The following is a 25,390-nucleotide window of genomic DNA, read 5'->3' on the forward strand; positions in this document are numbered from 1 at the left end:
TTTGGCCCAGGGCGCGATCCTGGAGACCTGGGATCGAATCCCACATCAGGCTCCCAGTGCATGGAGCCTGCTTCTCCCTCTGCCTGTGTCTCTGCCTCTCTCTCTCTCTCTCTCTCTCTGTGACTATCATAAATAAAAAAAAAAAAAAAAAAAAAAAAAAAAAAAAAAAAAAAAGATTTTATTTAGTTATTCATGAGAGACACACACACACACACACACACACAGAGCAGCAGAGACCTAGACAGAGGGAGAAGCAGGCTCCATGCAGGGAGCCGGACGCGGGACTCGATTCCGGGTCCCCGGGGTCGTGCCCTGGGCTGAAGGCAGTGTTAAACCGCTGGGCCACCTGGCCTGCCCTGTATATATTTTTTTTATTGGAGTTCGATTTGCCAACAAGTAGCAGAACACCCAGTGCTCACTTCTCTTGTTTTTATTTTTTTATTTTTATTTATTTATGACAGTCACAGAGAGAGAGAGAGAGAGAGAGGCTCCATGCAGGGAGCCCGATGTGGGACTCGATCCCAAGTCTCCAGGATCACGCCCTGGGCCCAAGGCGGAGCTAAACGCTGAGTCACACAGGCTGCCCACCTTCTAAACTCTTAACTTCATAAGGACCTGTAGAGCCTGGTTCTAAATTAGAATTTTGGAATTTCTGGAATCCTCAGAGTCTACACTAGAAGATAGGAGCCCCCAGTCCCTGGCTCTTGCCTCACCCCCTTCTCCTCTGCACTTGCCTCTGTCCTACATTGAGAGAGCCTCTCACAGGGTCCTGCGGAGACCCCAGCTTGGGCTCTTGCCTCTAGCTTCTTGCTCCAAATAACTGCCCCTTGATTATCCCTCAGGCTTAGCGATGCCCATATCATCACCAAGGTCCTTCTGGAGAAGATCCTAGGAGATCCAAGGATCTTTGAGAGATCCAAGGAGGTAGGCTGGGCAGGGAGATCCAGGGTCCCAAGTATTTAGGATATGGTCTAGAAGGGAGTAGGTGGGCTTTGGATAGGCATGTCTCCTTGGATTCCTCACCCTGTGGGGAGGGATGCAACTGAAGCAGGGCCAGAGCAATGAAGGTAAACGCCAAAAGAAACAGCTTAACAGAGCTGAAAATGCCTGCCTCCAGGGAGGGAGATGATGGAGGCAGGGCGCTGCTATTTTTACGAACAAACCATATAGCATTATTTGCCTCTTTAAAATAGGTGCCTACGTATGCTAAGAAATCTCATTAAAAAAAATTAAAATGTGACTGGTAAAGGTTTATGGCACCTCTGACCACTTCCGCTATGCGCAGAGGCCTCAATAATCAAGTTTGAAAACCACAGGACTAGCCCTTCATTTGAGGCTTTCTAGGTTTTGTGAAGAAACCCACAATGAAGTTTCTCTCTACCAAAGGCCCCCAGAATGAATCCCTCTTCCTTCCTGCCCATTTGTCCCCTTTCATCGAGGAGTTCTGCTTCCTGTGGGTCGTTTCCCTGTTTCTCCCGGGAGATCCTGAGCCCCTCGCAAGCAGGGCCCCCCCCTGCACAGCTCCGAACCTCCAGCCCCTTGCATTGCACCAAGAGCAGAGTATACAGCTCAGCTGCTGACGAATAAAGGAAAAAGGAAACAGCTTTATCCAGGCTTTGGAGAGAAGATGCTCCATCCCCTTCTGCACCCGTCTCGGGAGCCCCGTCAGTCACCAGCCCTGAAACCTTCCGCATATTCATCAATAGTTTTGGGTTGCAATTCCCTGATCTGAGCAACACAGCATTTAGCTCACATCTTTATTATTTATTTATTTTTATTATTTTTTTAGCTCACATCTTTAACGCCCATTGATGATTGCCACGCTTTCACCGCTCGGCGGGAGCCCCAGCTTAGAAGAAGTAACTCCAGGCTCACCTGAGCAGCACGTGCGCCCCCCGAGGGCAGGGATTTCAGGGGATCTGCTTTTTTTTCACCTGCCATTTGCCCCGTGCGCTGGAACAGTTCGTGGCACGTACCAGATGCTCAACAAATACCTGTTTAATGAATGAATTTAAAAGTGCAAAAAAAAAAAAAACAAAAACAAAACTATGCAACGGATTAAAAAAACCTCTTAGCGAGGTGCAAAGATACCCCTACGTTCCGAACGACACGTCGGTCCAGCCCCCGGTGCCGGGAGCGAGCGGCGGGCCCGGGTCCGGCGGCGGCCGGCGGGCAGGGCGGGAAGCGGGGCAGCCGCCGGCGCGCGCTCCAGCGCCTCGGGCCGCGCGTCCGGAGCCCGCGGCGCCCCGCCCCCCGTGGGCGGGCCCCGGACCTGGCGGCGCGGGGGCGGGGCCTGGCTCTCCGCGCCGGGGGCGGGGCCGGGCCGGGCGCTCGGGGCCGGTGCAGGGCCGGGCTGGTCCGCGGGCGCGACCGGGGCCCCGGCCACCAAGGGGTGCGACCCCCCACCGGCCCCGCCCTCCCGGCTGCGGCCCGGCCAATCAGAGCGGCTCTTACTGGCGGGTGGGCCGAGCCGGCCCAGCTGCTCGGAGGCTCTGGCATGGTAACGTCCCCGCGCGGGGGTGGAGGGGCCCGGGCGGTCCCACAGCGCCCCCGGCGGCCCGGGCCGGGGCCGGGGGGGCGGGGAGGCCGCCGGGGGTCCCCGGGACCCCGGGGGAGGGCGAGGGGCCTGAGGCGTGAGGGAAAGGAGCCCGGGAGGGGGAGGGGAGCGGGGATTTGGGGGAGAAGGGGCGGGGAGGCCATGATGGAGGATGGCGGGGGTGGGGGAGCGGGGGGTGAGGGGAGCGGGAGTTGCGGGACGGGGTGAGGAGGAGGAGGGGAAGGAGACCTGGTGGGTTTGTGGAGAAAGGTCGGCAAAGGAGAGGGGGCGGGCATGTGGGAACCGAGGGACCGGGGGAGAGCCGGGGGCCGCAGTCCCCCTTCTAGGGTGTTCGGCGTGCAACACGCCCCTCCCCGGCCCCAGCGTTTGCTTCCTTCGGAAGCCCTGGATACCTCCTACAACCCCCTGGGGACCTCCTCCTCCATTTCCCCTCGCATTGTCTCCTGAGGTGAGGAGGGGGCATTGTCTCCTGAGGAAAGAGAGGCTTCGGCCCCCACCTCGTGCTGGATAGTCCCAAGAAATGAGAAAGCAGAGGACCCTTGGTCCCAACCCTGGCTCTGCCGCCAACACGCCGTGTAACTACTCCGTGTGACCTTGGGCAAGTCACTACCTTTCTTGGGGCCTCAGATTTCCCATTGGTTTAAAAAACAAAAAAACAAAAAACCCACAAGGAAAATGTGTGAGAATGATAGCCCAGATCTTTTCGAGCTTCGGAATGGGGTGGTTCTTGAGGAAAGAGTGCAGGAGAATGGGTTCTCGGGTGTGGGCAAGCAAGGCAAAGCAGGCTGAAGATGGAGGCGAGGCCTCCCGGCTGGGGCCGCAGAAAATCCCCAGGGAGGTGGGGGATGGTCGGCACAAAGCCTCCAGCGGGCTAGCCAGCGCCTCTGGAATCCTATTGGAGGGAAGGGAGAACCCTGGACGTGGCGGAGGAGGAAGAGACCTACCCCAAGTAAATGAAGACCAGAATGAGGTCTTCATCCTGAGGAGATGGCAGGACCAGAGAGAAGCAGTGGAAGCTATTTTCTAGTAAGACAGCCAGTATCTTTGGGGGAGTAGGATGACTATAGGAAGGCAGGTGTGGAGGAGGGGGGACTAGGATTGGTCTTGAAAACGGAAGGGCTGGGCCTCTTTGGGTCACCTGCGGCAGGTGAAGGTAGACCGCAGGGTAATCGGCTGGTCTTCTGGCCTCCACGGTGTTTTTCTTTTTGATGATAGGTACTCTTTCTGAGAGGTGTGCCTTCCAGTTTTCATTTTCGGACACAGATCCCTTTAGGGAGTGAGTCAGACCGGGCCATCCTTGGAATCACTTGGAGGATTTCAGGATTGTGTGTGGATTGGGGTGACAAGAAAACAGGAGCACCAATCCGTAAGGAATAGCTGTGGCACCACCATCCTCGCTGAGAGACAGCTTTGTGGAGGAGTTGAAAGCACAGGCTTAGGGCGTCAGGCTGCGTGGATTCCAAACCCGCCTCTGCCCTTTAATCCTTTAGAACCTTCTTGGAACATTGGTCAAGTACCTAATTTCTCTGAACCTCAGTTTCTTAATTTATAAAATGGGGACAGTAATAAGCTTTGAGATGGTTGCAAGGATTAAATGAATGTTTGGCATGATTTCTGGCCCATAATAAGCACTCAATAAATATTAGTTGTTAGCTGTTCTCTCTTTCCATGCTCCCCCTCTCATCTCTCCATTCTTGTTCTTTTCCCATTTTATTCTTTCGTCTGAATCTTTTTTTTTTTTTATTAATTTTTATTTATTTATGATAGTTACAGAGAGAGAGAGAGGCAGAGACACAGGCAGAGGGAGAAGCAGGCTCCATGCACCGGGAGCCTGACGTGGGATTCGATCCCGGGTCTCCAGGATCGCGCCCTGGGCCAAAGGCAGGCACCAAACCGCTGCGCCACCCAGGGATCCCTCTTTCGTCTGAATCTTTAGTTCTGACATGCCACTTAGATGTGAAGGCTGAGAAAAATTGATTGCACCTTCGGGAGGGGAGGCTGTCCTTCCAGTGGCCCAGGTGAACACATGATGGTCAGATGATCAATTGTCTCTTCGTCTCTCTCCAACCCAGAGATGTGTTTTTGTTCCAGAGAAGACACAGGATCTGTTCTTTGAGTCCCCTTTCCTATATCCCTTTGTCACATGTGTTACTTCAGTCTCGCCCCAAAGCTTTCCAGACACTGCTGCAAGTGAGATAGGGGCAGGGGTGTTCCAGGAAGAAAAGTATACACGTTGCACAGGGGAAGCTCAGCAAAGGGAGGGCTGTGGAAGTTTCACGGTAATTTATGTTCATTCCATTGCTCTGTCCTCTGTGGGAACTGTCCAAAACAGTCCAGCCTCTGGATCCTGGCCAGCGGTCTCCATTCCAAGTTAAAGATGGTCAGTGCTCGCTTTGGCAGCACATAGGCCAAGTTAAAGATGGTCATATACAGTTTTTTTTTATTATTTAGGCTTTTCCATGCCAGTATTTGATTCTAGTTCCCTTTCCCCAGCCGTACAGATAGCCAAGCTGTCTGTCTCATCACAGGCCACCTTTACCCAGATAATTTATACGAATGTACCCAGGCACATGTGTATAGATGCACGCATTTGCCTGTTTTAGGATACTCCAGTATGCAAAAATCTAATAAGGTTAAGGATGAGTCTGCATTTTACCACAGCACTTTGCATGCAGGGCCCTGATTAGACATTCAAGAGGAGGCTCAAAAGGAGAAAACATAATCCCTGAATATAGAGAAATGTCCTCCTGAGTAGGGAGACAAGCGGTCCTGTGGGAAACACCCAGCAGCATCCACAGAGTAGTGTGTCAGCAGTGCCAAGTAGTGCAGCATTTATCCTGGGGACACAAGGAGGTAGGAGTATGTGTATGTGTGGAGGATAATCATAAAGGTAGTCTGAAGGGGGGGAATATTGACTCATCTTGAGCAAAGTGAGAGACAAAGTGGAATAAGAGAAACACATGGCATAACCTAACAATTGCTGTGCAGAGAGGAGGGAAGCCATTTAATCAGACTGAGCCAAGAAGAGCGGCTCACCTAATATTGAGACTTTGTTAGGTGAGATTCTGTAAGGCGAGCAATAGGGAGTTCTCAAGGAAGGGTTGGATCCTTGCTGACTTAAGCACATGGGTGGTGGGGAATATGTGAGAGTGAAAGAACAGACCTGCTTCCTGCCGGACTATACTGAAGGGGTAGATTAGAGCCAGTCCTGGCGCTGACCATGGTGGAGCCGGGGCCTGATAATTCCCCTTAGTTTTCTCATCGGAGAAAGGGACTGCCGTGGGTGGTTGCCAGAGTCCCCTCCAGCTCGACATTCTTTGTTCCCTGAATAACTCCTAGGCCTTACCAAGGGCTGTGTTTTTGTGGGACCTGCGAGACCATTAAGTCAACAAATACTAACACCTTCTCTGTTGCAGTTGGGGGCAGTGAGGAAAATACACCGGGGATAGGACAGCAGCGTGAGCCAAAACAGGCAAGATCCCCACCGCTTAAAGTTTAAGGTCTAGTGGAGGCAGCAGGTAATTCATTGATTCCACTCACATTTTAAATTTTTTTGTCAAGATACATCTTAAAATCAGTGGAGTATCATAGTTTAAGTGGGAGCATTTGTTTTTTATTAGCGGCCACATAAAATAACAGGACCGTCAACATTGTGCAAGTAACTAAAATTCCAGTGGGTAATTGCTAGAGGGGAGCGTGCATGGTACAGCCTAGACCACTGCATTGGGAGGAAGCCTTTGCTGAGGAAGCGATGACTGGCAGACGTGAGACCTGTAGGCTAGGTGTGTGGCGTTGGCAGGAAGTGGTGCCAGGCACAGATGCATGCCTGATGTCGGGGAACCGAGAGGAGGTGAGCGTGGCTGGAGCACAGACCCAGAAACTCAGCAGGGATGAGGCTGGCAAAGCAGTTGGGAAGCAAATTTCCCACAGCCTTCCAGGTCTTGGGGAGGAGTTTTGGTCTCTACCCTAAGAGCAGTGGGAGCCATCGAAGAATTTTAAGCGTGGAGTAACGTGGTCTGAGGTGCATTTTGATGAGCTTGTGGATGAGGGGAGACTACCACAGAAGGTCAGATGAAAACAAGAGGGGTGGGGGGATGGCGGAGGAAATGGAGAGAAGTGGACAGATTCAAGAAATGTGTACGCGGTACAATTAGCAGGACTCGGTGACATATTGACAGGGAAGAGGGAGGTGTGGAGAATGACTCACGGGTTTCTATCTTAGACAGCCGTATGGACGGTGGTGCCAGTCTCAGATAGGCAACTCTGGATCCTGGCAGGACCCAAACAAAGATGGTTATGTAGCATCTGGGAGGTCAGAGAGGATCCTGAGGCAGCTTGAGGTGATTAAGTGTGGCCCAGAGAATTGGGTTTCCTCCCATATTGATGAACTTCTGACTTTCCATGCCGCGGACAGACTTGGGGCAGGAGCAGGTCTGAATACGGGGCCAGAGTAGTTGAACACTGAGAAAGGTGATTCAAGGTGGAATAATGTGGCTTCTCCACTTCTCTCCTTAGGAGAAGATGGGTGGGAAAAGAGGAAGGACAGATATTACTAGAGGTACAGATTAGAAAGCATCTTCACATGCTGAGCCTTCTCAGCACAGGGGTCATTGGGGAAGTAGGGAAATTGGGCAACTTCTCTTTAGCCACCTACCACCTTTCCCTAGAACTCCCTAACACCCCCTAGCCTTCATGCAAAAAGGAGGAAAGGCAGGGCTTTTTAGCTACATCTCCAAGCCTTAGTTCACTTGAAAAGTGTTTGTTTTTTTTTTTTTTGAATGGGTAATATAGTCACGTGGATGCATATTCAAAGGTTACAAAAGGGCATACGTACAGTGTGAAGTCTCCCCACCTCAGCCCCCCTGCTGCTGGTTTCTGTCTTGTATGTCATCTTTTCTCCAGTTTTCATACAAATGATCCCACTTTGCTGTACTTTGCATTTTTTCCACTCGTTAATGTATCTTAGAGATTGCTCCTATCAAGACAAGCTTCTTCATTTTTTGACTACATAGTATTCCATTTTCTATTTGTGTGTAATTTTCATAGTTAGTTAGTGATGGATATTTAGGCTGATTCCAGTCTTCTGTTTTTACGACGATGCTGGAATGGAAACGTATACACATCATTTTGACCATGTGGGGCTATATCTATAGGGTGAAATTTTAGAATTGTGAGTGTTTGTTCCTCCATTTGTTCCTTCTTGCATTCATTCAATATTTATTGAGTACCCATTATGTGCCAGACACCGTGGCAGGTACTAGGAGTCCAACTTTCAATAAGTCATACACGATCCTTGTCCTCATGAAACGTTATGACATGTTAGTAAGGGGAAGTGTAATAATTATGAAACTATACACCAGGAAACTAAGAAGAGAATTAGAGAATAAATTCACCAGTCAGAAGGCTTGGTGGAGCCGAGCGGTATTGAAGCCAACAGCTGAGGAATGGGATGTGGCAGCCAGTAGGCGGAGGACCCGGAGATCTAGGCTGTTCATAGTCTCCTGCCTCAGGGAGAGGAGTTCGGGATCTGTAGGGGCGGGGCAGTAGAACTGTAGAGGAGGGGATGATGGGGAGTGGGAGGTGTCAAAGAGTGAGCGAGTGAGTTGTGGGGAGCCCTCCCCACAGTGAAGAGAGAGCAAGGCTAGTGCTTAAGCAGACTTGGTGACTAGGTTTAGAGAGCTTTGGGGTTGAATCTAACCGGGTGAATTCAGGGAGGGGGATGGGACAAGAGGTCTGCTTTGGGAATGAGAGACCTCTGTTGAAGGTTTGAGGGAAGTACAGCCTTGCCCACAGATGGGAGAATGGATGAAAAGCCTCAGCAAGAGCCAGACTGTGCCTGTGGTACAGCCGCCTCCATCTTTTCTGTGGCTTTGGCAAGATAAAGACAACACCGAAGGGGCACGGCTGGCTGGCTCTCGGATGGTGGAAGAGAGCAGACCTAGCCAGGGCTCACTCGGAGCTGGGCATGGGCAGGAAACTGGGCCAGGAGACCCTTCCTCTGAACTTTGTGCTCCTTTTTCATCCTCACCGCTCTGCTTCCCTTCTGCAAAAGCCCATCTCTTTGCCCATCCTGGGTCCTATGACTTTTCTCTCCCTCAACAGTCGGTTCCCGATTCTGGTCCCCGGCCCCCAGCAGCGCCTGCCCCCTTCCCACCGGGGCCCCCCATGATGCCACCACCCTTCGTAAGTTTTATGTCTTTCCCTGGGCTTGGCTTTTCCAGCCTGCACCCCCCCCCCCCCACTTCCCAGTCCCTAGCACTGCTGCATCGCCAGCACGGTTTTGTGTAACGCCCCCTCTACTGCCCTTGGAAAAGGGGTGGTGTTGCTTGGGCATTGGGGTGGGAGGAGCTGCTGCTCCCAGTCCATAAAGTTGACAGCTCCCCCTTTGTCTTTTCATCCTTGGGATACATTGGGGCTGGGGTAGGAGAAGTGGAAGGGAAAAGACCCTGCTAGTGTGAGGGCATGGTGGGGCCGCCTGTCTCTTTCACTACTCCTTCTCTGTGCTTTCAAAGTGCCACAGAAGTCAGGCTGACATAGCAGCTGGTGGTCATCGAGTTGGAGCAAAAGGGATGGGAGGCAGGGGACTGGGGCATTTGGGTACCTGGGATGCTGCCTTCTGGCCCTGCCTCTGAGGGGCCTCTTTGGGGAGAGTCGCTGAAGAGATGGAGCCTTCCAGCCACAGTCTGGTGGTGGCACTTAGACTTTTCCCTCTCCCTTCCCTACGTCTGAAGAAGCGGTGTGCTTGCCTGTTAGACCCAGAAGCCCGCCCCTCCCCCCATCTCTCTCAGTGGTGAGGAGCAGGCAGTTTCATGCTTTGTGCTTCTCGAACTGAAGCCTTGGAATTGCCTCAGAACTGGAGTGGAGGGCTGAAAAGGGCGGGAGACAGGCGGGTGTTCCCTGGCAGTCTAAGATCGTGTCTTCCCTGCTCAGTATCCCTTCCTTTCCTCACTTTCAGATGCCTCCTCCAGGAATCCCCCCACCCTTTCCTCCGATGGGACTGCCCCCCATGAGTCAGAGACCACCAGCCATCCCCCCGATGCCCCCCGGCATCATGCCCCCAATGCTTCCACCAATGGGGGCACCACCGCCACTCACGCAGGTAATCCTCTCTCCTCCAGTAGTGCCACAGAAAACCCCGGGTGTCCAGTGGGGGGGAGCGGAGGTGAGAGTGGGCATCTGGACTTGAAAAAGTAGGGAGAGAAGGGCCGCGCTTGGCTCGGCCCATGCAGATTCGACTGCTGAATGACTAGAGGACGTTCTCCTGCTAGCCTGAGCGCCCAGAGCCTGGGGATTGTCTGAGGGGGTGCCCGTGTGTAGCTCATGGCCCCCAGCGGGATCTCTCCGGAGCCTGCCTTGCTTGCACCTGCTCTCACTTTAGTAGCTGTTTTTTGTGTTCTTTGTATCCCTAGATACCAGGAATGGTACCTCCCATGATGCCAGGAATGCTGATGCCAGCGGTGCCTGTCACCGCAGCGGTAAGCACTGGGGCCGGCAGGAAGCAGGCTGTGCCCTGCAGCCCTGTGGGTCTGACTTGGAGTACAGGGATATGGCCTCCATTCTTTCCCTCTTGTCATCGGATGCATCCTGGGCCTGGCAGCGCCTCCCCACACTCAAGTCCTCCTCTCCAGCCACATGCTCCACTCTTTGAGTTTCTCACTCCTTCCCAAAGGCATGTACATTCTCTCTTGTTACTCTTCACTGGGCCCAGCTCCCTTAAGGAACACGTTCATGGTACACTGCTTACCCTTGCAGAGCCAGCACTGCAGACACTTGAATACAGTTCCCTCGTCACTTCTTTGTCTCTGGAGGTAGCAACAGCACCCGCGGGTCTCCCCGTGCCTTCCTGTGCCGTTGCTCAGTGTAGTAGAGTCTGGGTAGGATGTAGCATTTGGCATCCACTGTGGAAGAGGGGCCTTGGAGGTTGACTCCACAAAATACTCTCACTTGAGGCAAACCGAGAACGGAGCTGCTGTGCAGTTCCCCCTAGGATCCTCTAGCCACAGCCCCAGAGGGTGGGGGATGCCTGTTAGGGAGCAGAGGTCCCTGGGAGCAGGACACATGGATCCTGGCCTGGCCTGCTTCTTCATCCCCCATGGCCTGGGTCCTGGGGGCCACTGGGCTTGGCCCCAACCCTTCCCCCTCCTCTTTCTTCGGCAGACGGCTCCGGGTGCGGACACAGCCAGCTGTGAGTCTTCTGGGGGTCTGCTCCCCCCAGGCTCGGAGGTTGGGGGGGTACAGGGGAGAGGGGACCATGGACTAGAGCCCACCCTGGATCATGCCTGTTGGGATGCCAGGGAGCCTGGGATGTTGATGGGACCAGGGGATATTTAATGGGGATGGAGTAGGGGAGGAATAGGTGGGATAAGATGGGGGTCGGGGCAAGGACTTAATGTTTCCCTTGGCTTCTTTTCTAGCTGCTGTGGCTGGGACAGGCCCTCCGGTGAGTTCTTCTAGCTCAGGGGTCTCTGGGTAGAAAAGCTGGAAGTTGGGGGGCTGACGGTTCAATCTTTGGGGTAAGGAGGAGAAGCTCTGGGGAAGGGGCCTTGACCACCGTTCTGTGCCCTCCCCAGAGGGCCCTGTGGAGTGAGCATGTGGCCCCTGACGGGCGCATCTACTACTACAATGCTGACGACAAGCAGTCCGTGTGGGAGAAGCCCAGCGTGCTCAAGTCCAAGGCAGAGGTCCTGAGCGGGGCTTTCTGGCCCTTCCTTTCGGCTGCCCCGTCCCTTCCAAGTCCTTGGCCTCCCCCTGAGTCTTTAACCACACACATGGTTCCTCTGATCCCAAGATCCCTGACCACTCCCCCAGCCTCCCTAGGATCTCAGGAAGTCTCCTTTCCCCCTTGTTGAGCCAGGCCAGGTGGTAGCTAACAACTCCCTACTCACTGGATCCCCTGAGCTCCCCCAGCTGTAGCTAAAGGGCGTGCCCAGCCAACTGACATCCTCTGACCCAACCTCTTGCAGTTGCTGCTGTCCCAGTGTCCCTGGAAAGAGTACAAGTCAGACACGGGCAAACCTTACTACTATAACAACCAGAGTAAGGAGTCTCGCTGGACCCGGCCCAAGGACCTGGATGACCTGGAGGGTGAGGAGGAGGTGGGGTCTGGGCTGTGGTTCTGGGGGGTGGCTCTGGCCCCCCTGTGACCATGGTATCTTTTCCCATTGCAGCTTTAGTCAAACAAGAGGCTGCAGGGTGAGTGACTCGCCCGTCTGTCCACCTGTACTTGGGGCCACCTGAGGGGTGGGAGCAGACCCTCTCTGCGTGATCCCTGCTCAGTGGACAAGCCAGCTCTCAGTTTCCTCGTGGAGTGGTCTGCTCTGGCCGCAGTCCTTCGCAGGATCGAGAGACCAGCTGTCCCCTGGCTGTCCCCTCTCTGCTCCACTCCTGGACACTGCCCTTCCGGCCCACCTGCAGGAAACAGCAGCAGCAGCAGCCCCAGATACTGCAGCCGCAGCCACCTCAGCCCCAGCCTGAGCCCCCGCCTGGGCCGCCTGGCCCCACCCCTCTGCCCCTGGGCCTTCTAGAGCCTGAGCCAGGTGGGAGTGAAGATTGCGATATGTCAGAGGCTGCCCAGCCTGTGGAGCAGGGGTTTCTGCAGCAGCCGGAGGAGGGCCCCAGCAGGTGAGGGCTGCCCCCGAGGCATTCCAAATGCGGACCTCGAGCTCCCAGCCTGGTTCCACCCTTGACTTCTGCCAGGCCTGTGGGGAAGGGTGTGAAGATCTGGGCCTGGCCTCTGCAGGGCAGGAGAGGGCTGCTTTGGGGAGCCAGGAGAGGGTGGCCTACCCCTGATCACATAGGGCACTGAAAGCTGTGGGGACTGGGAGGCGCTGTGGCTGAGCCCCCTTTGCCCCCCAGTGCTGCTGGACAGCATCAGCCACCACAGCAGGAGGAAGAGGAATCAAAGCCAGAACCAGAGAGGTCTGGCCTCAGTTGGAGCAACCGGGAGAAGGCAAAGCAGGCCTTCAAGGAGCTGCTGAGGGACAAGGTGCGGGGGTGGGGCTCCCAGGGTAGGCCTGGAGGGGGCTGGAGGGGGGCAGGCCCCATGACCCCTGCCTGCTCCGTTCTAGGCTGTCCCCTCCAATGCCTCGTGGGAACAGGCCATGAAGATGGTGGTCACCGACCCCCGTTACAGGTAGGCCTGGGCAGAGGGAGCCAGGCCCTCCAGACCGCGTGTGTGAGAGCAGCTGGGCCAGGGCCTCCCTGAGAAGCCCCAGCTCAACACTCTGGCCCCAAGGGGACCCGAGTCAGGAGAGTGATAGAAGGGCAAGGATGCAGGGGAAGGAGAAGCTGGAGGGCCTCCAGGAGGAGGGGGGGAAAGGTGTCTGACATGAGACCTTCAATAAATGCTTGTTGAATTGAATTGATTCGAATTGAATTAATTGGGGTTGAGGGGGCTGGATAGGGTGGAGGCCTGACTGCACCTTGAGAATCCCAGAGCAAAAGGGCCCAGCGTTAGCAGTGTCTTCCCCTCACTGCCTCATCCCAGAGACGCGTCTCGCCTCCCTGCAGCCTGCTGTGCCCGTGCATGGACCCCTCACTCAGTTCTGTGTACCTCGACCCTGCTCGGTGGGCTGTGCGGGGTGGTTCAGGCTGACTCCTCTGCCCCCACCCTGCTCCCACCCTCTCCACCCCAGTGCCTTGCCCAAACTGAGTGAGAAAAAGCAGGCATTCAATGCCTACAAGGCGCAGCGGGAGAAGGAGGAGAAGGAAGAGGCCCGGCTAAGGGCCAAGGAGGCCAAGCAGACCTTGCAGCATTTCCTGGAGCAGCACGAACGCATGACCTCCACCACCCGCTACCGGTCAGGGGGCCGGGCTGGGGCGGGGCCTGGGAACCCCAAGAACGCACGGGCCCAGGGTCTCTGTCCCCTGCCTGCCTACCCACAGCCCATATGCTCCACAGGCGAGCAGAACAGACCTTTGGGGAGCTGGAGGTGTGGGCTGTGGTCCCTGAGAGGGATCGAAAAGAGGTTTATGATGATGTCCTCTTCTTCCTGGCAAAGAAGGAGAAGGTAACAGTCACTGGCTGGATCAGTCAACCCGTCTCACTTTAGAGTCTTCGTATCTTTGCATCCCTGTGGACCCCGGCCATTCACTTCCCCACTTCTCCAGGCCCTCAGCTCCTTCCTGGGAAGCTGGCGTGGCACTTGCACATCCCCCCCGCCCATCTCTGCGCTGGGCCTGCAACCTGGGTGTGGGAGGGCAGGAAGGCATCTGTACGGGGTTGGTCTGGAGCCGGTGCTCCTTCCCCCTTCCAGGGATGTGAAGGTCTTGAGTCTGGTCTTCCTAGGGTTCACCTAGCTACCTGCCTTGCCCCAAATGCTCCTCTGCCCAGGCCCACTTGAATTTCATCTCTGACCTGCCCTACCTCACCCTGACCCTCACACTGTGGCTCCTCAGGAACAAGCCAAGCAGCTCCGGCGCCGCAACATCCAGGCCCTGAAGAGCATCCTGGATGGGATGAGTAGTGTCAACTTCCAAACTACATGGTCCCAGGCCCAGCAGTACCTCATGGATAACCCCAGCTTTGCTCAGGACCACCAGCTGCAGAGTAAGCCCGGGTTCTCCACTCCTGCCTGTCCCTTCCCCTTTCCTCATTGACCTGGGGCCCCGGAGCCTGCCTCATACCGCTCCCCTCTGCACTTCCTGCCCTCCTGGACATCCAAGGGTCCTCAGCACTCACTCAATCCCTGTATCTCTCCAGACTCTGGTGATCCCAGAACGCTGGGGTACCCTCTTCCTTCCTCTGGGGTCCACTGTTGACCTGGACGTTGTGTCCTTGGAGGAAGAGCTCTGGGATAGGTGTCAGATGACCAGGAGAGAAGGATGATTTTTAGAACTCATCTGAATATGGTCTTAAATTGTTGTGGTGCTATGGACCACAGCTGGTCACGTGTGTTCTGATGAGCTGTTGTTGGCCTGTAGTCACTGACAAATCAGAAATTTACCTTTGGAACCTTCATCAAAGCCGGATTGATTCCATAGAACATAAAATTTCAGATCGCAAGATTATTGGTTTCATAAGATTACTTCCAGTAAGTGAATTCACAGGGGCTGAATACTTGCTAATTTTTTTTCTCGTACATTAATGAACCCTCCTCCAGAACCACCATTCCAGTCTCCTCTCCCACAGAGGCCTCTGCTCCTCTGGCTCCACCACTCTGGGTGACCCTGGCACCTACTGAGGCAGCATCCTTGAACAGTAGGGGTGCCAGGGTCTGGGAGGGAGGGTGTCCCACCGATGTGGTGCCAGCTGAGCCTCTTCCCTGTGCTTAGACATGGACAAGGAAGATGCACTGATCTGCTTTGAGGAGCACATCCGAGCTTTGGAGAGGGAGGAGGAGGAGGAGCGGGAGCGAGCCCGCCTTCGGGAGCGGCGTCAGCAACGCAAGAACCGGGAGGCCTTCCAGGTACCTTTGTCACCCGCCCGCTGGATAGGAGCTCAGCTTCGCGCCAGACCGTGACCTCTTTGCCTGGGCCCTGGCGCCCTGCCTCCTCTTAGCTAGGCCGTTTGTGCTCTGTCTCTGCCCAGTCGTGTGCTTCCTCCACAAGGTCGCTCTGTGCCTGCAGCTCCTGCTGTGTCCCCTCAACTCTGGGCCAAGCTCCTCTAGGGAGGCTGTATGTATGCACCACCCAGAAACTGCCAGCAGAGAGCACCCTAAAGGCACAGCTTAGGAGCTTAGCCGAGTTCATTTCCCTTCTGCGGGGAGCTCGATAGGCAGAGCTAGCTCATCCTGCAGCACACACAGCTTGGAGGTGGCGGCAGAGGTGATATGGTGGGGGTTCTTAGCCGGAACACATTGGGAAGCTGAGAGCAAACCACAGGAAGGACAGGCTGCAGACAAGTTTCTGTTTTTCTGCTCCTTGTCTCGTTTGAGTCTATCCTTCTCTGTATTTGCATTCTCTCTGTTTTCACTGCTCTCTGCCTCCCCATCTACATCTCTTCATCTCTGCCTCCTTTGCCTGCGTTTCCTCAGTCTGAATTGTCCCGGCCTCCCTCTCCCATCCATCCCCTCTCCTCCTCCCCAGTCTCTGGCTGGCCCCTCTCCGTGTCTCACTAGCCCTATAACTGGCCTCTCTCTGCTCAGACCTTCCTGGACGAGCTGCACGAGACAGGGCAGCTGCACTCTATGTCCACCTGGATGGAGCTGTACCCAGCGGTCAGCACCGATGTCCGCTTTGCCAATATGCTGGGCCAGCCGGGTAAGGCAGCCAGGCTCCCCTTCCTCTGGCCTGGCTTCCTGCCCTGCCAGCCTCTCTACACCCCTACTCCCTGGTCCTGTCCTCGACCCTACCCCCAGGCCTCGGGAAGCTGCCGCCCGCCAGGCCCCCCTCCCTCCCTCCCCCGCAGGCTCCACCCCTCTGGACTTGTTCAAGTTCTATGTGGAAGAGTTGAAGGCACGATTCCATGATGAGAAGAAGATCATTAAGGACATCCTTAAGGTGAGGGGAGGCCCAGGGTTGTGGATGGATGCAGACTGGGTGCAGGGCATACTCTCTAGACAGGACTCCCTGATAAGTCCCGTTCTGCAGGAGCGTTGTAGCTCACTTCAGCAGATATCCACTACGATCCCTAGCTGTTCTCCTGGGACACGGAAAGATACAATTTCTGTCCATAAGGAGCTCATGGCTTAGTAGGAATAGAAACATGACACCTATTACACAGAGGGGCAAATGCTGTTACAGAGACAAGAATCAAAAGAATTGACATTTGAACTACGCCTTTAAGAAGAAGTAGGTGGGGGAGGATGGAGGTCGTGGGCACAGGGTATGACAGGAGCAGAAGCAAGGGAGTGGGAAGGGCATGGCAGGTTTGAGGAGCAAGGGGCATGGCTCATCACAAACTGATAGCTTGTGGATACGTGTTCCTTCTGGCCCGTACAGCATTTTAGCAAAATTCCAAATTGGCCACTAACGTTTTAGAACTTAGGAGATTGTACATAAAAATCTGGGTCTTCAACTTTTCTTAAGCTGGGCTGGTTTCGCAAGGCATTCAGTGGGCTCAGGCTGTGACGCCATCCTTGTCCTCACCGCTCCCGCCACGGCTCTGGCGTGGCAGCGGCTCCCTCAGCTCAGGCACATACATGACTTATCTTAAGCTGGAGAGAGAGTTCTCCAAGTCTCTGTCCATCAGAGGCGGATAAAGGATTATTGCAGTGAGAGAGCCTTGTGTTTCAGAAGGAAAAAAAACAAAGAGGAAGTGTATTCGTTTGTGGAAGTGAAGAGCATACAAAGGCCCTGGGGAGGAGACACGCCCCGCAGTTAGGGGCAGCGCTGTGCGGGCAGGCTGCTCGGGATATGAGGCCCGCTTAACCACTTGCTAGCTGTGTGGCCTCTGGCAGACTTTTTAAGCTTTCTGAGCCTCAGTTTCCTCATTGGACAAAGGGGTTACTTTCCACCAGCACACACCTAGTTCCAAGGGAGAGTAACTGGGTACCTGGGATGAGAACAAAGCTAGGAATGTCCCACTTGCACACACAACACTTACTTTTCTAGAAGTCTTGTGTCTTGCCTTACAGATCTGGGTGTTGCATCTTACTACCATATTACTTCTCTGTTCAATGTAAACTTAGTGTTTTAAAATTCCTTACCATTAGGTAGGACAGGCCATACTGTCCCGTGGCTTCCTCGGTTTCCCTGGAACCCTACGCCCCAGTTTGGAAGTAGAACCCTATGTGTAAAATACCTTGAATGGTAAAATAAGAAATTTGGATTTTTATCTTGTAAGGTACAGGGAGCCAGGGAATGATACAGTCAGATGATGTCTTGGAAGAGGCACAGGGTCAGTGTAGAGTCACACCTCTCAGACCAAGGGCTTGTGTCCTAGGGGATGGATGGCGGTAGGACAAAGCCTCGGGACACTGAAAAGTCTTACTGGCAAGTGATTCAAACTGATTTTGAGCTTGAGCCATCCTCTTCTGACTCAGCCCCAGGCTCTCTCCCCTGCCATTAGGGCCCTTTGGTAGAAAAGTTGGAGCAGCGCAGGACTCTGGGGTACGGGTTAGAGGTGCAGGAGGGGAGAAAGGAGGCCAGACAGGAGGTAACCTAGGTGGCAGAGGAGCTCGGCAGGGGCAGCAGGGGCAGCGGATGAGGGAGGGCTGTGGTGCTCCATCTCTATTTTTCTGAGACACCCTTCCCACACCCCGGGTTTCTTCAGGGGTGCCTTGGGACAAGAAAGGAGGGGATTTTATACTCCTTCCTTTGGTTTTCAGTACAGCAGCTTTTCTTTTATATATGGAGGTTTTACATAAGAATTTTTGTTGAAAAAATGTTTCTGCTGTTAAAAAAAAAGTTTAAAATCAGGAGGATAGTCACTCAGAAGTTGAATGGACAGATTTTTGTGTGTGTGAAATGGAGGGCAAGGGAGGAGTGAGTTGAAGTTGGTGGAGGAGGAGGATGGTACCATTTGTGAGGATTCAGGAACAGGGATGGAGAAAAATAGGAATTCTATCTGGGGAATTAGTCTGAAAAGTACCCTGGGGCAGGGAGGAATATGAAGCAAATGCCATATTTTAAATAGGATAACCATGTGAAGTATAAATATCTAATCCCGGGAGAGCTAAATTTTATTGGATGCTTACATTTTAGCCACAGAATGGCTGGTCCTGCTGACAGGCCTGTAGGCATCCTGTCCTCGCTGTCTCTCCACGTCTCCTGAGAAAGGGGCTTCTTTAGACAGGTCCCTACCTCTTCCCCCTTTTGGGCTCCTGCCTGTGGAAGGCTGATGAGCCCAGGAGTTCCTGTGATCATCCACTACCCCGGGAGACTGTGAGGGCGCCTCTCACCCCATAGGATAATGCAAAGAGCCCTGGACTTGGAACAGCTGGAAGCCAGGAGATCTGGCCTGGGAGATCCATGGGGGTGGGGACAGAGGTGGCTCACAGGGAATGAATTCTCTTGGGGTCTGCTAAATTAGAAGTTTCTTTGAAATAGTCTATTATGGGTCTGAAAATCAGGATGGAGGGAGGGCTGGGATGGCTAGGGACAGTGTAGATGGAAAAGACCAAGTGCTGTTCTCCGGGGAACTAGCACGTGCAAGAGAGGCAGGAAAAGAGGTCAGAGAGACGAGAGGGCAGTTGAAGTGAGCAGCACCAGGTACAAGGACCAGTCAAGTGGGGACCAGGAAGGGGCCCTTAGAGTTGTCTATGGGGACGTGAGCACTTTTAGGAAAGCCGTGTCCATAAAGAGGGATGAGTGGCTACAGCACAGACCTTAGAGTGTTTATTGGTTGAGATCTCTGCAAGTTATATAATGTGTGAGCCTCCGTTTCCTCATCTGTAGAATAGGGGTAACGTATGCGCACGGTTGTGAGAAGTGGTAATATTTGTAAAGCGTCTTGCGTATAGTAGGCTCACTCCATGTTAATTTGTTTTCCTTTAAGCTGCATTTAAAGATTTTGAAACAAAGGAAAAGCAGCATGGGTTGTTAGCTTGAGGAAGGTGACCACAGAGGGGACGGGGATGTTCCCAGTTAAGCGAGGTGTGAGCTTGACGGAAGGAGCCAGTGGAGAGGTGGGATCGAAGCTTTGGGTTCCCTGACAGAGACTGGTGGGTCTGAGAGGAACCTGAGCGTAGGTTGAGGAAGTGCTCTTGGAATACACGAGAAGAGCGTGCTCTCCACATTACAGATCTGAAAACTTAAATACAACACTGTATGTTAACTAACTGGCATTACAGTAAGAACTTAAAAAAGAAGAGCTCGCTCTGCCATGGGTGGGAAGGCCAGAGCAAACTAGTGCCGTGTGGAGGGAGGGGAGTGGAACCGGGCTTCCGCCCCCGCTGACTCAGACTCCAGTGGCTCCACTTTTCACCAGGTCGACTTGGGCCACGTGTGGTAACTTCCCTAAGCCTCTGCTTTATTGAGGTGTTGGGAGGCGTAGAGGACAAGCTCTGAGCCTGGCCCAGGGTGTTTTGAGAAGCGGAGGTGTTTTTAATAGTGTTCTGGAGTTGTACACCTGAGGGCCACGGGATCTGTGGGTGTAGTGCTTCCAACTGTGGGCTTCGTTGCTAGAAGGACCTGGGGTAGAGTTCTGCGTCCACTGCGTATTAACCGAGAGACTGTGGGCAAGTGCTCTCCTCTCTCCGAACCTTGGTTTCTCTTGCCACACAAAATTAGGAGGCCAGGACTTAGGCTTAAATTTTCGATGCTGAGGATTAAGAGAGAGACCAGGTGTGTGACACACTCAGCACGGTACCTGGCACCATAGTAAGCACTCGAAATAAGCCAGAGGACGGGACCAGCAGATGTTGACTGAGAACGTGGGGAAGTTACTGAGCAGCAGGAGGGCCCAAGTGGGGCCCAGCCTTAAGCCAAAGGAACAAAGAATTAATTGTGAGAAACTCAGGCGTCAGTCAGCAGACGTGGTGCACACACCCTGCTCCCCGCGCTCCTTGTGATCCAGTGCCCCCCTCAGCTCCCTGTGCGTCCAGACCAAGGGCAGGCGTGGGAGGCTCAATCGTCAGATGGTGAGGACAACCTGGTTTCAGAAGTGCGTCTGAGTCCTGTGGGTCTCTTCTGGGGCCTGGGGGATTCTAGAGCTTCCTGTAGTCTGCCCGTCTGCCTGCCCTGGAGGCCGGCTTCAGGCTTCAGGCCCGCAGTGGCCCCTGCTTCATGCGCCGCTGTGCCCACAGGACCGGGGCTTCTGCGTGGAGGTGAACACAGCCTTTGAGGACTTCGCCCACGTCATAAGCTTTGACAAGAGGGCTGCTGCGCTGGACGCAGGCAACATCAAGCTGACCTTCAATAGTGTGAGGGGCCGGGCGGGGCGGGGCTGTAGCCAGGGCTCCATTCTTAAACTCATCCCGTGTCTCATTCCATTCCTTCTCACGCACTGCCCCAGTGTGCTGTTCCTCACCCCGTTCCGGGGATGGCGGCAGGAGCCCAGACCCCAGCTTCCCATGTCCTACAGCATGCCTGAGTGGGGCCTGGACACCCGCCCTCCCGGTGACCCTGCCTCGCGTGCTTTCTGTCCTCAGCTGCTGGAGAAAGCAGAGGCGCGGGAGAGAGAGCGGGAGAAGGAGGAGGCGCGAAGGATGCGGCGCCGGGAGGCTGCCTTCCGGAGCATGCTGAGGCAGGCCGTGCCGGCCCTGGAGCTGGGCACTGCCTGGGAAGAGGTCAGGGCCGCAGCCTGGCACCACACACCACCCCCTCAGTCCTGAGGGCAGCGGTGCTTCTCCACCACCGGGGCCCGCCCCAGTCATGGCGCAGCTCGCGGCCAGCTCCGGCTCCCTTCCTTCCTCTGCCCCAGCCCTGCCCTGTGCTCATGGCGGCGTCCGTGCCTTGCCGGGGCTGGTCTGATCAGCAGTGCTCTCCCGTTCAAGGTCCGTGAGCGCTTTGTGTGCGACTCAGCCTTTGAGCAGATCACCCTGGAGTCGGAGCGGATCCGGCTCTTCCGGGAGTTCCTGCAGGTACTGGAGGTGAGGCAGGGCTTCCTTCCCCCCACGCGTGTCCCAGCTCGTGAGCACCCAGTGCGGCCTCCTGCCCGTCGGGCTCTCCCTTCCCTGCCGTGTGGCAGTGGCGCTGGACAGGAGGCGAAACCAGATTTTCGGGTGCAGGGCGCTTCCTGTGGCTAGCCCTGGTGCCCTCCTCACCCCTCCCTCTGCCTCTGCAGACTGAATGCCAGCACCTTCACACCAAAGGCCGGAAGCACGGCAGAAAGGGCAAGAAGCACCATCGGAAGCGTTCCCGCTCGCCCTCAGTGAGTTGGTGGGCAGAGGCGATGGGAGGGGGGTGGCTGGATCCTTCGGGAAACAGGAGTCACGTTTCTTGTGTTTTTCCCTACCTCACCTCACCTCACCTTGGAGCGAGATCTGAAAATTCCTGTGGCCCTGGATCCTCCTCTCTGTCCCCAGTTCCCAGACTTGAGGGCTTCTGGAGGCCAGGGAACCTGTGCGCTGACAGGTATCTGCTGATCTGCCCAGGGCTCCGAGTCGGAAGAGGAGGAGCTGCCCCCGCCATCTCTCCGACCCCCCAAGCGGAGAAGGCGGAACCCCTCGGAGTCAGGCTCTGAGCCCTCGTCCTCACTTGATTCGGTTGAAAGTGGGGGTGCTGCCCTTGGAGGACGGGGCTCCCCGTCTTCTCGCCTCCTCCTTGGATCAGGTGAGCCGTTGGCATTTGGAGAAGTCGACGCAGCCTCGAGGAGGCAGCGGCCCAGGGGTGGAGTGGATGGGGAGGCCTGCATCCACCGCAGTAGGAAGAACTGCCCTGCCGTGCCCTGCACGGCCCTGCCCTGCCCTGCCCTCCCCTGTCTGGCTTTGCCCTGCCCTGCCCCGCCCTCCCCTCCCCTCCCCTCCCCTGCCCGGCCAGGAACTGGGAGGACGAAGGAGAACTGGGCTGAGGAGACTTCTCAGATAGTTCCCTGTCTGAAGAGTGCAGACGAGAGCAGGGAGACAAGTGAGCCCGCCCTCCTCCCGCGGGACTTAGGGGCATTTTTCTCTATCTCCAGATCACGGCCTTCGGAAAGCCAAGAAACCAAAAAAGAAAACTAAGAAGAGAAGACACAAGTCGGTGCGTAGAGAAGGGCCTTCTGCCCAGGGCCCTGCTGTGCTGAGAGCTCTCCAGCCGCCTCCCGGGTTGTCCTTCACAGGAACTGAGCAGGTGGGCTCTGGGCTCTTACAGAACAGTCCTGAGAGCGAGACAGACCCCGAGGAGAAGGCTGGCAAGGAGAGTGATGAGAAAGAACCCGAACAGGACAAGGACAGGGAGCTCCGGCGGGCGGAAGTCCCTAACCGTTCCCCAGGTTTTGGGATCAAGAAGGAGAAGGTGAGAAGCGGGCGCCCGACCCCAGCCCAGTCAGCACCCCCTCCAGGCAGGCCTCCGTGGCCCCCCGGGCAGGCTGTGGGTGAGCTGTGCCTTTGCTCCGCCAGACGGGCTGGGACACGTCAGAGAGCGAGCTGAGCGAGGGCGAGCTGGAAAGACGGCGGCGGACGCTCCTGCAGCAGCTGGATGACCACCAGTGACCCGACGAGCTGCTCTGCCTCGGGTCTGTGTGGGGCCGTGGGGCCTAGGTCACCCTCGCCACCTGCGCTAGACTCCTTTCTCGGTCTGGTCCGTGCCCACCTGTCCTCAAGTAACCCCACCCCGACACACCGCCGCCAGCACCTCCCAAGGTTGCTCGTGGTGTTCAAGGGCCCCCCGCTTCCCAGGCAACTAGTGTAGTCCCTGCCCTCACCCCGGACCGGAGATCGGAGATTGGTATGCCACGTGGAGGGGTGGTGCCAGTAGGAAAGACGCGAGAAGGGGCCTCGAGGGGAGAACGACAGGCTGGTGACAGGCGGGGTCCTTAGCCTCTAGTGTCAGTGCCTGCTCCTGCCTGCCTGGGGCCTTGGGCCCCGCCACTCCTTCTTTCAGCCCTGAGACCCCGTGTATCCGTGTTTTGTTTTGTTTTGGTTTTGTTTTTTAAATAATATTTATAATATGGCCAGTGGCTCTTGTCTTCTCCATCACTGCTGGGGCATGCTGGGGGCCCGGCAGGCGTACGCGTGGCCAGCAGAGAGCACCAGTGTCTCGTGGCAGGCCGGCCGCCCTTTGTGTGCTGGGAGCCCACTAGCCGGGTTCCCCTTCCCCAGGCTTTTGTGCTCACCTCCCCCAAGCAGAGGGCAGCTCCCTGGGGCCTCCTTTCTGTCCCCCTGGCCCAGGTCACGCTAAATGGCCACCCCTGCCCCGAAAGAGGAGACAGAGTCAGGCCTGGTGCTTCAAGCCTTTGTTGAGAGAAGGTCGGTCTGAGATTTATGTACACGAGAGAAGGGAGGTGGTACATGTACAAAAAAGGAGTGGGTCCCTGTATTTCCCCGCAGGGGCTGAGAAGAAACTGGCAGGAGACTGAGAACAGCCAGCCCAGACCACTGTGCCTCCTTGTCCCCTGCCCGAGAAACCCCCAGCTGTGGAAAGAGGAGGATGCTGATGGCACACCCCTTCTCTAGCTGTCCGGGGAAAACCTCTACCCCTCTGCCCACCCCTCAGGAACAGAGTCAGCCTAGAGTGGAAAGGGCCACGCGCGGGAAGCGTGGAATCTCTCCCCTGCCCGTATCACCAGGGCATGGCCAGGTGGGGACCAGGCTTCCGTGGGCCTTGCTCCTGGCAAAAGATGATCCGAGACGGGTCAGGTCCCGGGCTCCCTAAGTCTGGACACTTCCAGACCACTGCTGACCATGGGCCTGTGAAAAGGAAGGGGGGGAAGGAAGAAGGGATACTTGCTTCCTCCTCTTGTCCCTCTGGCCTAATGACAGAGGGGCCTGCGGGCGCCTGTATGGGCTAAAGCTAGAAATGATTTTCCCAGCTCTGAGCTGACCCCTTGGTGACCTTTCAGTCAGGAAATGAATGGAAGGCCCTGGGGCCGAACGAAGTGCAGTGCTGGAGGCACCAGGGAAGTGCCAGGCCCCAGAGACCCAGTGCCCCCAGGGACGTCAGGCACATGCAGCTTTGAGAGCAGCATAGCCCTGCGCTGCGCCTTCGGGGCTCCAGGTCCACAGGTTGGACCTGCAGGACTCGGGAGAGTTGAAGTGCTTCTGCCTTCGGGAGGGCCTTAGTGGGGGCCTGGAGCCCGAGGGGGGCCGGTGGGCGGTGCGGCACTCCTGGCTTGGCGAACGACAATGGGCTGGTGGTGGAGACCTGTGGGGAGGACGGAGGCCTGTGAACACGCAAGGAGGCTGGGCCAGGCCCACCTTGTGTGGGAACAGCCCCCTGGGGAGCAGCCCCTCAGGGCCAGAGAAGAGCCAGCCACGAGGCCGAGGAAGGGGAATCTTTAAGAGGCTAGAAGGGATGGTGAGGGAGACTGCTGGGGCTCTGCATCTTCAGAGGACCAGGTGGGGGGTGACTGGAGGCCCCGGGCAGTGGCAGAAACAAAGCAAAGTTGGCAACAGCCAGAAAGCCAGGGAGAGACCCCAGGTAGACTGAATATCAGGAAACCGGTCAAGGGACATCTGAGGCTACTGCCAGAGCTCCTACTGGTGGGTGTAGGGGTGGTGGTGAGGGGACAAATTGCCCACAGATACCCGGGCCCGGGGATGGAGCCTCAGCAAAGAGGGGGTGGCCTGGTCCTGCCTGCTCTGGAAGCCCCCAACCCTGGGGTCTTAGTAGAAGCCGGGACAGCATTAGTGGGCGGGCTACCACTTCCCTGAGGGCACATGCAGGGGACAAGCCATGCTGCTCAAGGCATGGGGCATGCGGGCAGAGAAGGCTGTGCCCCCATCACCGTGAGGCTGCCACAGGGTGGTTCCAAGTCATGCAGGGGAGGAGGTCCTGTGGGCCCAGCAGCAGTCCCGGGAGGCGGGCATGCAGAGGGGGCAGCTGTGGTGCCCAGTACCTGTCAAGAGCCCCAGCCTTGGGGGGTTAACAGTTTGACTCATCATGGTGGGCTGCATCGCAGAAGAAGCGTGAGCCCCGCTTGGCAGTACGGGCCGTGAAAGGGACACTCTTCAGCACTGTGGCCCAGGAAAGAGACACAGCGGTCAGGCCTCATGGGGATGGGGTGGGAGGAGGGCCCGAAGGAGTCTGGGAGCTGGGCCTAGGGGCCAGACCCAAGGGAGGGACGAGCGCCCCACCTGTAATGATGTCCTCAATGGTACCATCCTTCCCCTCGTAAACAGGCCGATGCTCCTTGGCCTGGCGCCGCCTCAACTCTGCAATTAGCTCCTGCTGCTGCCACTTGTTCCGCTGGGATGGGGTCTGGGGCCGAGCATTGAAGGGGAAGGGGGTCATCACCAGTCTACCGTGGGGCTGGTTTCTGCCCCAAGATGCAGTCTGAGGATGCCCGTGATCGCACACAGCAGCCCGCTCCCATCGCTGCCTGGGACCCCCCCTCCCAAAGCCCCTCTCCCCATCCCTCTGGACCAGCCT

The 25,390-nt window shown here is 56.0% G+C and overlaps 2 protein-coding genes and 1 long non-coding RNA gene across 19 annotated transcripts in view; 2 read left to right on the forward strand and 1 right to left on the reverse strand.

Moving 5' to 3' along the window:
- The first annotated feature begins 658 nt into the window (after positions 1-658).
- LOC119866372 lies at positions 659-2,035 on the forward strand. Its single transcript, XR_005380125.1, has 2 exons — positions 659-924; positions 1,790-2,035. It is a non-coding gene; the product is annotated as an uncharacterized LOC119866372 (long non-coding RNA).
- A 424-nt stretch (positions 2,036-2,459) lies between these two features.
- Positions 2,460-22,979, forward strand: PRPF40B (pre-mRNA processing factor 40 homolog B). 12 transcript variants are annotated; one of them, XM_038577596.1, is made up of 26 exons: positions 2,460-2,500; positions 8,660-8,740; positions 9,513-9,656; positions 9,967-10,032; positions 10,715-10,742; positions 10,972-10,997; positions 11,128-11,238; positions 11,521-11,641; positions 11,725-11,749; positions 11,972-12,178; positions 12,413-12,542; positions 12,625-12,689; positions 13,192-13,356; positions 13,458-13,566; positions 13,955-14,105; positions 14,831-14,964; positions 15,643-15,757; positions 15,906-15,997; positions 20,185-20,301; positions 20,530-20,667; positions 20,875-20,970; positions 21,165-21,251; positions 21,475-21,652; positions 21,999-22,060; positions 22,172-22,315; positions 22,420-22,512. In XM_038577596.1, the coding sequence occupies exons 1-26, from the start codon at positions 2,498-2,500 to the stop codon at positions 22,510-22,512; spliced, it is 2,688 nt and encodes an 895-aa protein (XP_038433524.1). In that variant the 5' UTR covers positions 2,460-2,497. The 12 variants fall into 12 exon arrangements, with proteins under 12 accessions (XP_038433524.1, XP_038433530.1, XP_038433531.1 ...); XM_038577599.1 differs by lacking the exon at positions 2,460-2,500 and adding an exon at positions 2,822-3,155; XM_038577593.1 differs by lacking the exon at positions 2,460-2,500 and adding an exon at positions 2,824-3,583 and having other exon boundaries at positions 22,420-22,979.
- A 261-nt stretch (positions 22,980-23,240) lies between these two features.
- Positions 23,241-25,390, reverse strand: part of FMNL3 (formin like 3) — a 53,835-nt gene continuing 51,685 nt past the window's right edge. For 4 of the 6 annotated variants that reach the window (XM_038577588.1, XM_038577590.1, XM_038577587.1 and 1 more), the window contains 3 exons: positions 25,096-25,219; positions 24,858-24,975; positions 23,241-24,163 (listed from right to left, as the gene is read on the reverse strand). In XM_038577588.1, coding sequence (XP_038433516.1) covers positions 24,884-24,975; positions 25,096-25,219 — 216 coding nt within the window. In that variant the 3' untranslated portion in view covers positions 23,241-24,163; positions 24,858-24,883. The remainder of the gene's footprint in view (positions 24,164-24,857; positions 24,976-25,095; positions 25,220-25,390) is intronic. The other 2 variants (XM_038577589.1, XM_038577591.1) reach the window with 2 other exon arrangements.

The sequence above is a fragment of the Canis lupus genome, chromosome 27 (assembly GCF_011100685.1).
Source record: "Canis lupus familiaris isolate Mischka breed German Shepherd chromosome 27, alternate assembly UU_Cfam_GSD_1.0, whole genome shotgun sequence".
Lineage (NCBI taxonomy): Eukaryota > Metazoa > Chordata > Mammalia > Carnivora > Canidae > Canis > Canis lupus.